The sequence below is a fragment of the Capricornis sumatraensis genome, chromosome 3 (assembly GCF_032405125.1).
Source record: "Capricornis sumatraensis isolate serow.1 chromosome 3, serow.2, whole genome shotgun sequence".
Lineage (NCBI taxonomy): Eukaryota > Metazoa > Chordata > Mammalia > Artiodactyla > Bovidae > Capricornis > Capricornis sumatraensis.
In genome coordinates this window covers 117,395,462-117,410,012 of record NC_091071.1, presented here as the reverse complement: position 1 = coordinate 117,410,012, position 14,551 = coordinate 117,395,462, and the positions used below count along the sequence as shown (strand labels likewise).

Genomic DNA, 14,551 nt, shown 5'->3' with positions numbered 1-14,551 from the left:
TGCAAAGGTCTTTTCTTTTTTCCTTATTGTTACAGGGGGCTTTCCAGGTGGCGCTAGTGGTAAAGAACCTGGCTGCCAGTGCAGGAGACATAAGAGATGTGGGTTTGATCCGTGGGTCAGGAAGATTCCCCTGGAGGAGGGCATGGCAACCCACTCCAGTATTATTCTTGCCTGGAGAATCCCATGGACAGAGGAGCCTGGCGGGCTACAGTCCATAGGGTCGCGGAGTTGGATGTGACTGAAGCAACTTAGTGTACGCACACACACACATACACACTTACATACATAATGTAAAATTTATCGTTTGAACAAATTTAAGTGGCCAGGTCAGTGACACCAGGTCCACTCACATTGTAGTATTACCACTGTCCATCTGGGAGGGTCGTCTCTGACTGTCTTTCTCTTGGCTTAAAAGCCCAGATGTTCAGGTCTCTGCCTCCCTTTGGGAGAAAGCCATGAGAAAGATTTTCTCCCAGTGGATGCCAAACTGTGGGTACTGTTGCTGCAGAATGGTTCCCCAGGGATTCCTCTGCCCTCTGCTGGGTGTGGTTGGCCCTTTGCCGTCTTAGCACCAAGTCCCTGAGAGGCTCGAGGTCTCCTTGGTCAGTCTATCCTTCACTGACTGGGGCTCGAGGTGGGGACCATGAAATCTGCCCAAAACAAGCCCGGAGCCTTAGAGGAGGGATGGGGTTGTGTAGCTTATGGGAATGTGTAGCTCATCAGAACCCTTGTCCACATCAGAGGCTTTGTTAAGAATTTCCAGGGATGGAGCAGGGCTCCTGCTTGTATTTTTCTCGAGGACCCGTTTTGTTTCCAGCGAGCCCCAGAGCCGAGGAACATGAAAGGCAGGCCAGCAAGGAGCATCCTGGCTGCTCACCGCCTCTCCTCTTCCTTTGCAGCAACAGCTCCCCAACCCACCCGGTGGAGGCCCTGCCCGTGGGCAGTGATGTAAGTGGCTGTGGTGGGGCTCTGGCTACCTGTTCCCGCACGGGTGAGTGAGCGCCCCCTCAAGGCCTGTCCTCTCTGCCTGCAGCACCTGCTCCCCTCGGCCTCCATGCAGGACGCCCAGCAGTGGCTCCACCGCAACAGATTCTCCCAGTTCTGCCGGCTCTTCGCCAGCTTCTCAGGTAAGCATCTCTGAACGGTGCACAGAACCTACCGGGATCTCAGAACACTGAACACGTGCTCTGGGCACCCTGGACACCCAGGGGCTGTGGTCTGTCCTGGGGACACAGAGGCATGTGGTCACTCACGTGTGCTGGCCCTGGGCCCAGGGCTCATTGGGCGGGCCTGCCCCTGGGGTGTCCACCTGCTCGTGGCTTTAAGGGAGGGCCATCTGGGAGCCTTTTCAAGCTGCTCCTTGCCTGCGGGGTGGGCTCTGTGCCTCCTGGAGGGGCCCCTTAGCCAAGAAGACCAGGGTGTACTCAGCAAGCCTCCTGGCCTCTTCCACCCAAATGCTGCTCATCACGCTGTCTCCAGATAAGCAATGTGGGAGGTGGTGCAGCCAAGGTGAGAAGGGAAAGCTGGCTCTTCCTTCTGTAAAGGCTTTTCAAGCCCCTGCTGATGAGCCCATCAGACAGCAGCCCTGAGCTGGGGGCAGTGGGGGACAGGGAAACTGAGCCATGAACCTTGCCCCCTGGCAGTCCAGAGTGACAGGGAGTCATTGCTGGCTGGAACCAGAGGAGTGGCCACCAAGGACATCTGTGGTAGCAGAAGGGAAACAGCACCCCAACAGTCATCTTTGAGCTCAGTTCTTCTTAGCACATCCTTTGTGCTGGGCGTGGACTGGATGAGGGCGGTCAGGCAGGGACTCCAGCCTCAGGCAGCTCTGAGTTGGCACAGAGGTGTAAACTGCCCGTCTCAACACACTGTGACCCTTCTGTGATGGGCAGGCTTGGAGGAGGGTCTTGGAAGACTGGGAGGGAGGCAGGCTGAGGGCGCCTCCACCTTAAGCAAGGTGTAGTGTAGACCTCGTTGAGGAGGTATCTTTGAGGAAATCCTGGAAGGAGTGCGAGTCAAGTGTGTGTGTGTGTGTGTTGGGGGCTGGTGAGCTTTCCAAGCAGAAAGGTTGGGGCCTGTCCGGTGTGGCCACAGAGCTGAGGGCCCAGATGATGGGGTTGATTGGGTCAGACAGGAGGTGAGGTCAGAGAGGGAGGTGCCCAGGGACCTTGGTGCAACAGTGTGAGGGCGTGCCTTTTATTTCCTATGAAAGAGGAGCCAGTTTGACTTCAGAAGTATACTCCAAACTGTATCTTAACTGTAGCAGGGAAAGGGGGTAGACGCTGTAACTCTGGACCACGTGGCTGTTGGCCAGGTTTTAACAGAAGGCTGATGTCATCCTTGTACCTTGGAGAGTCCACGTGAGCTCAAGGCTCTTGGGGGCTGTTCGGTCTTTGAGGAAAGGACCATGTCCACCGATTATGATCACCCCAAACTGGGAGCACCCACGATGCCCATCAGCAGAGAGAGGGTACAGGCATTGTGATTTATTCATGTCATGAGTACTATCTAAAAGTGGGCATGAATGATTAATATTGCATGCAATACAGATGAGCCTTAAATGAAACTTGGAGGGAGAGTCAGACTTAGAAAGGTGCAGTTTCCAATTCCATTCACATAAGTGCCATGTGGATGGAAAACAGCGTGAAACTCCTCTGTGTGTAAGAAATCAGGACAGCAGTTTCCCAGAGGTGGGGAGAGGGGTAGTAGCTGGCATGAGGGGCACGTGAGCTGGTAGGAATGTCCTACCTCTTGATCTGGGTGCTAGGTGCATGGGTGTCTGGGTGCCCAGGCTCCCTGGCAGCCTCCAGAGAGCCATGAGTTTCTGCCTACAAGCAGGTACACACATGATCAGTGCCACGTGCTGATAAGATACATCATGGACAGTGATGCTAATAAAAGGCCCAGAGGGAGGGTCAGGCCCAGGTAGAGAGGATGACTAACCAGCAAATGCCTGTCAGTTCTGCTGAGTTTGTGAACCTCGTTGTCGAGTTCTGACACCTCTTGGGCTATGATCTGATGTTGTTTAGCTCTTGCCATTTCTCTGTGTGGGATGCCCATGCCTCCTGAGGTGGAGGCTGGCTCTTCCCTGGCCCGGGTCGGCAGGTACCTGGGGAGGTGACCGTGTAACAGCCTCAGGCCTCGGTCACCGTGGAACAAGCCGGCCCCATTTACCTGCCCAGGTGCTGACCTGCTCAAGATGTCCCGAGACGACTTGGTCCAGATCTGTGGCCCTGCAGACGGGATCCGGCTCTTCAACGCCATCAAAGGCAGGTAGGTGCCAGTTCCCACTGGAGGCAGGGTATGGCTGGTGGCCTGCATCTCTCAGCCCCTTGGACACCTGGTGGGCTAGCTAGTGGGATCTGGGCTCCTCTGGGGGTGAGTGCAGGAGGAGGTGCTAGGAGTGGGGTGGGGGCCAGAGCCCGTGTTGGAGAGGGTGAGATTCCCTGGTTTGCAACCTACCCTGCCTGGAGGCCCACTCCCTCCTTCCCTCTTGTTGGCTTGACGGGGGCCTTGGTCTCTGAGTCTCGGCCTCTTGGCTGTGGATTCTGAGATGCCTGTCCCGTCCTCCCAGTGCAGGGGGCAGGGGGCAGGTGTGGATGGAGTGGTCTAAATAGCCACACATGGACAGCACCACTTTGAGAGTGAGAGGGTATGTCTGGGTTTGAATGCCATATCTGCCTCTTAGGAACTTGGCAACTGGGTCAAGCCCTTAACCCCCATGAACCTCAGTTTCCTCATCTGTACAATGAAGGACAGTGGTCCTGGCTCCCCCATAGATGTGCGAGGATGCAGTGAGCTCAGAGTTAAGCCGAAGAATGCATTTGCTCTGATTATCACCCTGAAGAACCTCGTATCTTCAGATTGGTGCTACAGGCAGAGTCCACTCTGGGCAAGTGGCAGGTCCTGGGTGGGGGTTGGGGGTTCGCCCATCCCCTGGTCAGCAAGTCTGCTCGAAGCTGTCAGGGCTCACCTGGATGGGACCCTTTCCCTGACAGCTCCTCCCTCAGAGGAGGAAGGCACTCTGCATCCCCACAACCTTCTTTATTCCCCCTAAGTCCCTTCTACTGTTCTTTCCACCCTGTGTTCTGGAACATTCTGGAACAACAGAGCTCGGTCCCCCATACCTGCTCCTTAACTTCCTTTCCTCCTGCCAGGAACGTGAGGCCGAAGATGACCATTTACGTCTGCCAGGAGCTAGAGCAGAGCCGTGTGCCCCTGCAGCAGAAGCGAGATGGCAGTGGGGACCCCAACCTGTGTGGTGAGTTGTGGGGAGCAGAAGCAGGGCAGCAGTGGGGGGCCCCAGCCTGGGTGGTGAGCTGTGGGGAGCCCCTCCCCCAGGCTGGTGAGAGGGCAGCAAAGCGACAGGGAGAGTCCTCTGGCTGAGAGTGTCTCCCCTGATCTGCCTTGCATGCAGGAGGGGTTCTGCTGTGCTTCATCCTGGGATTGAAATGTATAAGGTGGAGATTATCTCTGAGAAGGTCTTGTCCCATGTACTGATATCCCATCTGGGGAAACAGGCCTGGAGCGGAGATGTGGCCCCCGATGGCACCGAGCTACTCAGGGGAGAACTGGGAGTCGGGCTTTCTCGCTCCCTGGCTGGTGACAAGTGCCACCTGAGAAGTGTATTCCCAGGAGTGTGTCCTCCTGTGTTCCCACAGCTGGGTGAGGCTTTCTCATTTGGTTTGGCTACTGCCCGAGAGGGTCTTAGAGCACCTCTGGGGCACATGGTTCTTTGGGGCTAGCAGTTTTCAGCACCTTGTTTCTGAGCATCTTTAAGCCCTGAGTCTGACAAGCTGCCCGGCTCCGCCCGCGTGGTCTGAACTCTGCATTGTCTGCAGTGCGATCCCCCCTTCCCCCCACCCCTCTCTGCCATGTGCCCCTCCAGATCAGCAAGGGACCCAACAGGGTTTGCTATAGGGGAAACTGAGGCACAGAGGCTGCCCTGAGAGGCCAGGGTCAAGTGGCAGAGACAGGATCCAAATATCCGGCCCCTGGCAGCTGGCGTCCAGGCCTCAGGACATGTGTGCAAGAGTCTAGCCCTCTGCCTGCAGTCAGTCTGGGAAGGACAGAGCCTGAGTCTCACAGTTTCTTGTACGCGTGGAAAAAGCAGGCAGGCGCCCCAGCCCACACCCCAAGGCTCAGAGGTCTGGAGAGAGCCGAGGTCTGGCTTCTCGGGGGTGGCAGCTTCGGGCTTTGCGCTTAGGCTGACCCACTCGAGGGCCTCTTGTTGCCTCACTTGAGAAACAAGATGAGAGGAGCTCTGAGTAGTGGAGGCTGACTGTCTGCTGTTCAGAGCAGTGCTGGTCACCTCCACATTCCTCCAGCGGCAGGAAAGGCCAGAGATGAAAGGTTACAACCACAGGGCTAAACTGGAATCCCTCTGGTTCTTTGATGCCTGCAGTCCAATTTGTTTGAGGAGTAAAATAAGAAAAAGTGGAACTAGCTCTGAAAAGTTGGGGTGTGGGGGAAAAGTACAGTGAGGAATCTTGGAACAGAGATTCTGGGATTCTTACCTGGTTAGTTCAGGAAGAAACATTACCCAGTGACCACATTCTGTGAACAGCGTGTGAAATCCTGGGAAGGTGAGTCTGTGTGTGGCTTCTGTAACTTCCCTCAAGGGGGCCACTGTGTGTGAGCATGTGCGTGTCCGTGCCCTTTTAGTAGATGGAGCTGCCGATCAGATTTGTTGAACCAAGGGTTTCTTCCTTTAGTTGAGGGAGAAGTTTGGGCACCTCTTATTTAACCCAGTTGTGTTTTAGTTTTTGAGGGACTTGAGGTCCCTGAGGGTTGAGGTCTGCCCCTCTTCCCCCCATCACCCATGGGGTTTGCTCCTCCCTAACTGGTTTGGGTTTTGCTACTAAGCCTCATGGTCACTATTATCCCAACTGTCTGATGACATTCCTGGTGCCACCTCGTTCACCCTTCTGGGTCACAGTGCTCCAGCTGGGTGTTGTCTGTGCTATGGAGGAGGGCGAGGGCCAGCCCCTCTCTCTTCTGCTGTCAGGTAGCAGTTATCCTTGAGTCTCACTCTTGGCCACTCTTGGAGCCATCCAGTAACCCCTTTAACCAATGGAAGGGAAGGAAGGCAGACACGGGATTTCCTCCACCTGCCCAATGCAGGTTTCAGCCAGCCTCCATCCCCAAATGAGACAGGAATCTTGGGGTCCAGGGTGGATCCAAAGATTCTTCATTTTACACGAATTCCCCAGGAGAGACTGAAACAGGGATAAAGAACATAGTTTGGCATCTTTTCACCTGGTGCAGAATCGTGCAGGGAGGGGCCTTGTGGCTTCCAGAGGTGCACCCAGTATGGCCAGATCCGAGAGTCCATCTGGGCTAGTTCTTGGTTCGAGGGGGTGAGGGGAGAGTTGGTAGGTGGGCTCCTTTGAAAGCAGACGCTTGTTCTATAGAAGGACCTGTCCTCCGCCCTCCAGTGTACCACGCCATCTTCCTGGAGGAGCTGACCACCTTGGAGCTGATCGAGAAGATCGCCAACCTGTACAGCATCTCGCCGCAGCACATCCACCAGGTGTACCGCCAGGGCCCCACGGGCATCCACGTGGTGGTCAGCAACGAGGTGAGTGCTGTGGCCCCGCCCTGTGGAACTGACCTGGGGCTCTGGGCAGGAGCAAGAAACATGCCCAGCAGGGCTCGGGGGTGACTTTAGCCTGAAGATGGGGTTCATCCACCTGCCACCTGTTCTCAGCAGTAGGCTCTGTCGGGAGAGCCTGGAGAGAGGGGTCTGAGGCCAGGACCAGGCTTGGCATAGCTGTGTCCCCTCCACCCTATGTCCTGCCCTGCACGAACTGGGAGCAGAGACTGCACCGCTGCCTCGGGCACTGCCAGGCAGGGCAGTGAGGACGCAGGAGCTCATCCGGGCAGGCAGCAGCCCTGGGGGATGTGAGATGGGCTGGGTTGATGAGATGACCTGGCTCTTAGGTAACAGAAGCGTCCTGTGCTGAGTGGTGAAGGTCCCTGCCGCAGCCTTCCGGGGTCTGTCCCTGGCCACACAAGACTCTGCAGGGCACAGGCAGCCCCTGAGAGAGGACACAGGTTCAGAACACAGCCCAGCTGCAACGGTGCCCCAAAGTGATCAGATTCTACTGCTGGCTCCAGCAGGGCTCATCAAACGGGTTTGCTGATGCGGTTCAGCATTCCTGCGTGTTGTAGAGCAGAAGCTTTTGAGTTTGTCCTATGCTGGGCCCTTTCTCTTAGTAATAATGTTGATGATAAGTGTTGGTATTTCGGCAGTGCTCACGATGTGTGTGCAGCCTTCTTAAGTGACTCATTTAGTCCTGCCAGCCTTCCTGTGAGGCGGGTGTTGTCATGAGCCCATTTCACAGATAGGAAGCAGGCACAGAGAGGTTGCATAATGGCCCCCGGGTGGACAGCTCATAAGAGCTCAGGCTCTGTAGAAACACAGGTGGCCCAGAGCAGCAGAGTTCAAGCTTCGAGACGGCAGGCTCTCTGACCACTCCTGAAATGAGGCCTCTGCACAGAGCTGTGCTGATGGGAGCAGGGGCGGAAGGAACCCCAGCCCAGTCTGCAGCAGACCCTCCACCCATTAACCTACTGAGGGCGATGGGGGAAACAGTCCAGGAACGGTGGTCGGGAAGGCAGGGAGAAGGTATGCTTTGGAATCGAGCTGAAGTCTCCACCTAGACCGGCTCCTCATAGCCAGGTGACCTTGGGCAAATCTATGTAATGTCTTTGAGCCTCAGTTTCCATGTCTCCAAAATGGGGATGATTATGCCCAAAGAGCAGGTTGTAGTAAGGATAAAATGAAGAAACAGTGGCAGGTACCAGGAGATGCTAAATTAGCTTAAGTATTTGTTTTGGGGGGCAAAAAAGTGTTGGAGAGAGAGCTTTAAATTTGACAACATATAACGTGTAAGGCTTTTAATGATCTGCATAAACTGTCATCATCAGTAGCATTATCACCAGTAGCATTACTAATGTTGTCATCATGACTGCCCGAGCTCCCTACACAGGAGTCCTGAGTCCCCTGTTTCATGGGAGTTTCATCCCGGGAGTGGACAAGGTGGTATTTTCCTTCCTTTATAATTAGAAAGTAATGCACAGTTTGTGTAAGAAATCAGACAGCATAAACCAGAAGAAGGCAAGCATGAAAGGCCCCTTTCTTCCCCTCTCTCTTTTCCTTGAAGAGTTGAGATTAGATTTGATGTGATCATGGAGGATAATTTTGTGTCTGTCACTTGCCAGAGTGTGTGTACGTGTGGGTTTTTAAAACACACACCCAGGATCCATTTGAACAAGGGGCTTGATTTGTAACTTGTTATTTTTGTCATCAGCTCAGAATTGCTTTCACATCGTCATATTCAAATCTAGGGTGGCTGTTCTTCGGCCCCCCTAAAGCGCAGAAGCCCAGAGCTACTGGCCTAAGCACGGACTTTAGAATAGCCAGGAAGGTTAAAGCGCCCTGAGCATCAGGCAGTGGTCTGATCTCATAACGCATTTCTGTCATGAAGACAAAAGCCAAGAATTCGTGGAACCCTTGCAATTTCACCAGTCCCTTAAGGGGGTTCCTTCCCCAGCCTGCCCCATTCCCCCCCGGAGCAGGCAGTTAAGCCAGTGAAGCAGAGAATAGAACTCAACACCACCTCCGCTAAGTAGGTGACTCTAATTCCTCCGAAGTCCCCTTGCCTCTTAACCTCGAATCAATTGGAAACCTTTGGTTCTTAATTGCCCAGAGCACTGGAGGCAGCCCGGCCAGTCGCACAGCCGGCCCCTGGGGTGCAAGGGCACTTCATTAAACAAGGCAGTTACTGATTAAGCCCATGTGGGCCCTGTGTCAGGTTTGGCATGCTCCAGTGGTGGGGCTGCCAAGAGTCCCCGAAGGAACCGGCCAGCAGCATAGCGTAAATGTACTTCACGCGCCATTAGGCCTGGGGGAGGGGCAGGGGTCGACAGGTAGATGGATGTGCAGGATTTGGGGCCATCAGCCAGACCAGGCAACAACATGTAGGTTGCACTTTTTAATTGGTAAAGGGGTTTTGCTGCCCTGTGGGCCAGTGTGTGTGTTGTGGTGTGTTTAGGTAGGTATGTGTATTTTTCATATTCTTTAAATGTGTATTGTGAAATATAGCATACATATTTAGAGTATAGGAAGCTCATTTGTAGAGTTTAAAGAATAAAATACTCAATACCTGCACTCAGGTTAGTGCAGTGTTGTTAGAAGCCCCTTTGTGAACTAATTCCACATTCCCCTCCACATATTGGTCTGAATTTTGTATTCCCTGGTTCTTCCTCAATATGTTGTTTAATTTCACCTATTTTAAGACTTCCTATAGGTGGAACAGGAGTGTATTCTTCGGGACTTAAGTTTGTGGTTCACGTACTTTGAGGGGTGTTGCTGGGGGCCGCCGGCCCTGCTGAGTGCCCGGGTGTGATCAGGCCACAGTTAGTTGCTGCTGCTTCTGCTACCGAGGGACAGGGGGCTGTTTCTAGCTTTCACTCACACACACGGTGCTGTCCTCAACATCCTTAGGTGTGCTTTGTGTGTGTGTGTGCAGGAGGTTGGCTGGGGCACCCATCTGCAGGAGAGATATGTGTGGTCCTCTGTGCTGGCTCCTATGGACGGTCCTAGAAAGCAACTGTCTGGATGGATGCCCCACCAGAGAGGATGCCAGCTCCTATTGCTCTGCATCCTGGTTATATATATATATATATTTTATCAGGACAGCCTCGTTTGACAGACAGGGCCTGGAGACAGGAAGTTTTCTTGTCCAAGGTCACTGGACTGTTAATTAAAGTTCTAGAGAGAGGGGGCTGGTGAATCATTGGTTCCTGCCACAGGGAACTGAACACACGATGCTGTGTTAGTTTCAGGTATACAGCACAGTGATTTCAGTTATACATCGGTGTGTGTATGTGTGTGTGTGTGTACACGTGTGTGCTCAGTCGTGTCAGACTCTTTGCAACCCCATGGACTGTAGCCCGCCAGTCTCCTTTGTCCATGGAATTTTCCAGGCAGGAATACGAGAGTGGGTTGCATTTCCTTCTCCAGAGGATCTTCCCGACTCAGGGATCAAATCCGCGTCTCTTTTGTGTCCTGCATTGGTGGGCAGGTTCTGTACCAGCTGAGCCTCCATGCATTAATAGATACCCTGTTTCAGATTCTTTCCATTGTAGGTTATTATAAGATGTTGAATGTGGTTCCCTGTGTAAAGCACTTTAGTTTTTATCTCGTGCTGTTTTACGTACATCTGCTCCCATAATGTGTCCTGTAGAGGGATTGGAAGACCCCATCACTCAGAAAACTAAAACATGAAAGAAAATCAGTAACAATTGAGTCTCGTATGAAATGTTGACATTTTAATTCCCTTCCAGGGTTCTTCTGTCCTTTACGTTCAGTTTTTTTGTTACTCAAAACTGTAATTGTGGGACTTCCCCTGGTGGTCCTGTGGCTAAGACTCTGCACTTCCAGGGCAGGGGGTCCGGGTTCAATCCCTGATCAGGGAACTAGATCCCACACGCCACAGCCAAGAGTTCGCATGCCGCAACTAAAAAAGATTCTGCATGCCGCAAGTAAGACCCTACGCAGCCAAATAAATTTAAAAAAGACAACTATAATTGCTCTGTCCATTGACTCTGCATCATATTTCCTCCGTGAAAGTAAGACATAACTGTCATCCTGTGTGTGTGTCAACGCAGCTCCTGTCGTTTCTGATGGTTGTGAGTGGCTGGGCTCTGTGTCACTGAGGCTTTTCATTCTCTGAACTCGTTGTTGAAGTGACGTGGTCTCTCTTTTGCCTTTCAGATGGTGCAGAATTTCCAAGATGAATCCTGTTTCATCCTCAGTACCTTAAAAGGTAAAACCTGCTCCTCTCTGCCCTCTCTTACTTAATTAAAGGATGTTGGCTTCACCCCCTGGGCTAACTGGGTGAGGGGAGAGCAGGCTGGTAAGTGAGGCTGGCATGGGGAGTCCTTCAGTGAGTGTCGCTTGGAAACATCCTCTGGGGAAAAGAAACACACAGTTCCTGGGAAGCTCGGCCTCGGAAATGTGTGAACTGGAGAGGTGGGCCCCAAGGTCACTTTGAAAGGGAAATCTTGGCCATTCACTGTGTGTTCCATGAACCCAGTGCCGAGGAGAAGTAAGACACGTTTGAGTTGCTCTAAAGTATGAGTCTGGGACTTGCCTGATGACCCAGTGGCTAAGACTCTGCGCCTCCAATGCAGGGGGCATAGGTTCAGTCCCTGGTCAGAGTCAGGGAACAAAGAGCCCACGTGCTGCATGTCCAAAAAAAAAAAAGTGTGGGTCTCCAGGAGGAGCAGCCACGGAACCAGTAGCACCTGAGCCTCCAGCCCCCGTGGCTGGGGACCCGGGGCTGTGTGTGGAGGTGGCGGGACATGAAGGGCCCGCCCGAGGAAGGGGCCTGAGAAGGAGCTCCTCTGCCAGGAGAAAGGGGAGACCAGCTATGACCCCCTCCCCCTACCCCCATAGGGCTGGGGCGGATGAGTGTGCAGAGTTATACAGGAATGAAAGCCCCTCACTGGGCCAGAGACCCTGGACCGTGACAAGGACAGTCTCCTCCCCTTGTTCTCTCGATCCAGCCACCAAGTGCCTTCAGAGACCCTGGCAGCCATCAAACCCAGGGCCTCCTTACCCGCAGGCCCTTTAGTCCCTGGGTGTTGGGCTGTGGCAGAAAGCCCACTATTAAAAAGAAGCTCAACAAGGCAGCTGAGAAGGTGTGCGTTGGGATCTCTGCTGTTACCTTTGCTCTGTGCAGTCTTACTTTGGTGGCCTCTGCCAGCATCCATGGCAGAGCGTCTGCTGGTACCCTAATCCCATGGCTCCCAGAAACCGCCACGCCTGCCTTTCTTCCCTTAACACCTCAGTGTTTGTCTCTTGCAGCCGAGAGCAACGACGGCTACCACGTCATCCTGAAATGCGGCCTCTGAGCAGATGCAGAGTGGGCAGCTGCCTCCCACCCCCCAGCCCCACGGACCCCGTTGGATGGAGATATCGCACCCCTGGAAGCTGTGGCGAGGAGGGACCTGGCCCAGCCCGTGAAAGCCACAGACCCGCGGAGGCTGTGGGTCTAGAGGGCAGAAAGCCAGCAGCTCCTCTCTCCCCTCCTCTTAGCCCCCAGCTTTGGGACAGTTCCCTGTTCTTTTTCCTAGTCCTTCCATCTGAAAAGGCCAACGGGGGCCATCTGCTCTGAAACCTGTTGCTCCCCTGGTTGGAGGCTAGTTCACCAGGTACCCAGGTGCCACCTGTGCCAGCTCCTTGCACCCATTCTCCTGCTTCCAGAGAAGGCTCTGCCTCTCCTGCAGGCCTTCACCCTCTTCTCTGCCAACTGGCTGGGTCCCTGGACGGCTGACTACGTGGAGGTGGTTTGAGACTGTCCTGTCTCCATGTCGGTTTCCTGTCTTGGTGATCCTGGTGAGCCTCTGTCCTTCCTGTTCCTGGATGGCTTGATGGGTGTTGGGTTGACTCTGTGCCTTCTGCTTCTTTTCACATTGACCTTGATTCTAAGTGTCTGCTGCTGCTCACAGTCCAGAGGGGGCCTTGCGTTTCTTCACTGCTGGGGTAGACACTACGGAGCCACACACACCTGGTTCTAAGGCCCTTGGGGAGGAGAGGACGAGGCTGAGAAGACTATTTTTGGGCACATTCTCACGAGTATAAAAGGGAAGAGAACCAAATGATTCCTCCTGGGCTCTTTTTCGGTGTAAGTTTATTTCCTAAGCAGTCGTGGATAGAGGAGGACTAGAAAGTGAACGTCCTGTTGTAGGATCACATGACCTTGACTCTCCTGATGCCCAGTCCTCTTGGATGGACTCACCAAATCCCATTTAGAAAAGACCACCAACCTTCCCAAGCTCCCTAGGGACGGCGTATTTTCTGGGAGGGCTCCCCTTTGAAGGTTTCTTTCTTTTCATTTGTAGAGGCTGTGTTTGGGCATTTCTCCTGAGTTAGAATGGTTGGATCACCTTTCTTAGATAACCAGTAGACTCAGGAATCAGTGTCTGTCTCTGTTACTTGGGACCCTGTGATCTCTATTGCTAGTGTAGGTTCATCTAACAAAGCATGGTGAGCTCTCTGACCAACTGAGCATGATCTGACAACCTTTCAAGTGGAGCTTTTGGGGAATAGAATGCTTTGGGGGAATATAGAGATGATCATAACTGGGTAGGCCTTGTTTTACAGACAGAGAAACTGAAGCCTAGAGGGGCAAAGCCACCTGCCTGATATCACATAGTGATAGGGTAATAACATAGATTTGTCGTCTAAACCAGGGCATTTCTGAGAGGGAAAGGAGCTCTGGTAATAATAATTCTTGGACCACAGGTATGATGTACTGCTCTGTAAGGCCAGGCTTCTCATTCCCTTTCCATTTTGAGGGTGAGGGGATGGGGAGCATGTAACAGCCTTCTTGAGCTATAATTGACATACTATACAGTTTACCTATTTATAGTGTACAGTTCTGTGATTTTTTAGTCAATTCACAGAATCACCACAATCAATTTTAGAACATTTTCATCACCCAAGACATATCATGTATATGGAATCATACAATATGTGGTCTTTTGTGGTCTTTTTTTTTTCACTTAGCATAGTGTTTTTTAGAGTCATCCATATTGAACATGTATCAGTACTTTGGTCTTTTTATAGCTTAATAATATTTCATTCCATGGATGGACTGCCTTTGTTTATCCATCCATCACTTGATGGATATTTGAGTTGTTTCTGTCTTGGGGCTATTGTGAATAATGCTGCTATGAAGTATTTGCACACGGTTTGGTGTGTTTTCTTTTAGGAATATACATATGACTGGAGTTGCTGGGTCATTTAGTAACTCCATGTTTAACTTTTTGAGGAACTGCCAGACTGTTTTCCAAAGCAGCTGCATCATTTTACACTCCCATCGGCAGCGTATGAGGGTTCCAGTCTTCCTCCATCCTCACCAACACTTGCTAGTATCTGTCATTTGGATGATAGCATCCCAGTGTCATTTTGATGATAGAAATGGTGTCTCATTGGAGTTTCAATTTGCATCTCCCTGATGGCTAATGATGTTGAGTATTTTTTCATGTGCTTACTGGCCATTTATATATCTTCTTTGGAGAAATGTATCCTTTGCCTATTTGCAATTGGCTTATTTGTCTTTTTATTATTGAGTTGTAGGAGTTCTGTGTATAGTTTAGATGCAGGCCCTCTATCAGATATATGAGGTGTCAAACTGTTCTCCACTTCTGGGGGTTTTCTTCACTTTCTTATGATGTCCTTTGAAGGACAGAGGTTTTTAATGTTGATGATCTCTAAGATACCATTTTTCTCTTGTTGCTTGTACTTTTGATGTCATATCTAAGGAAACTATTGCCTAATCCAGGGTCAAGAAGATTTATGTTTTCTTCCAACAGTTTTTATAGTTTTAGCTCTCCAGTAGCCTTTGATTAATTTTGAATTAATTTGCATTTATGATGTGAAGTATGGGTCCAACTTCATTCTTTTGCATGTAGATATTCAGCTGTCCCAGCACCAATTGTTGAAAACACTATTGGGGTCTCCACAGAATTGTCT

At 52.0% G+C, this 14,551-nt stretch overlaps 1 protein-coding gene across 1 annotated transcript in view; it reads left to right on the top strand.

Moving 5' to 3' along the window:
- The window catches only part of TFCP2L1 (transcription factor CP2 like 1), a 61,699-nt gene extending 49,774 nt beyond the window's left edge, over nucleotides 1-11,925 (top strand). The window contains exons 9-15 of the mRNA XM_068968704.1: nucleotides 900-948; nucleotides 1,034-1,127; nucleotides 3,183-3,273; nucleotides 4,158-4,261; nucleotides 6,438-6,580; nucleotides 10,784-10,835; nucleotides 11,879-11,925. Of these exons, the coding sequence (XP_068824805.1) occupies nucleotides 900-948; nucleotides 1,034-1,127; nucleotides 3,183-3,273; nucleotides 4,158-4,261; nucleotides 6,438-6,580; nucleotides 10,784-10,835; nucleotides 11,879-11,925 (580 nt within the window). The remainder of the gene's footprint in view (nucleotides 1-899; nucleotides 949-1,033; nucleotides 1,128-3,182; nucleotides 3,274-4,157; nucleotides 4,262-6,437; nucleotides 6,581-10,783; nucleotides 10,836-11,878) is intronic.
- The last annotated feature ends 2,626 nt before the right edge of the window (nucleotides 11,926-14,551 follow it).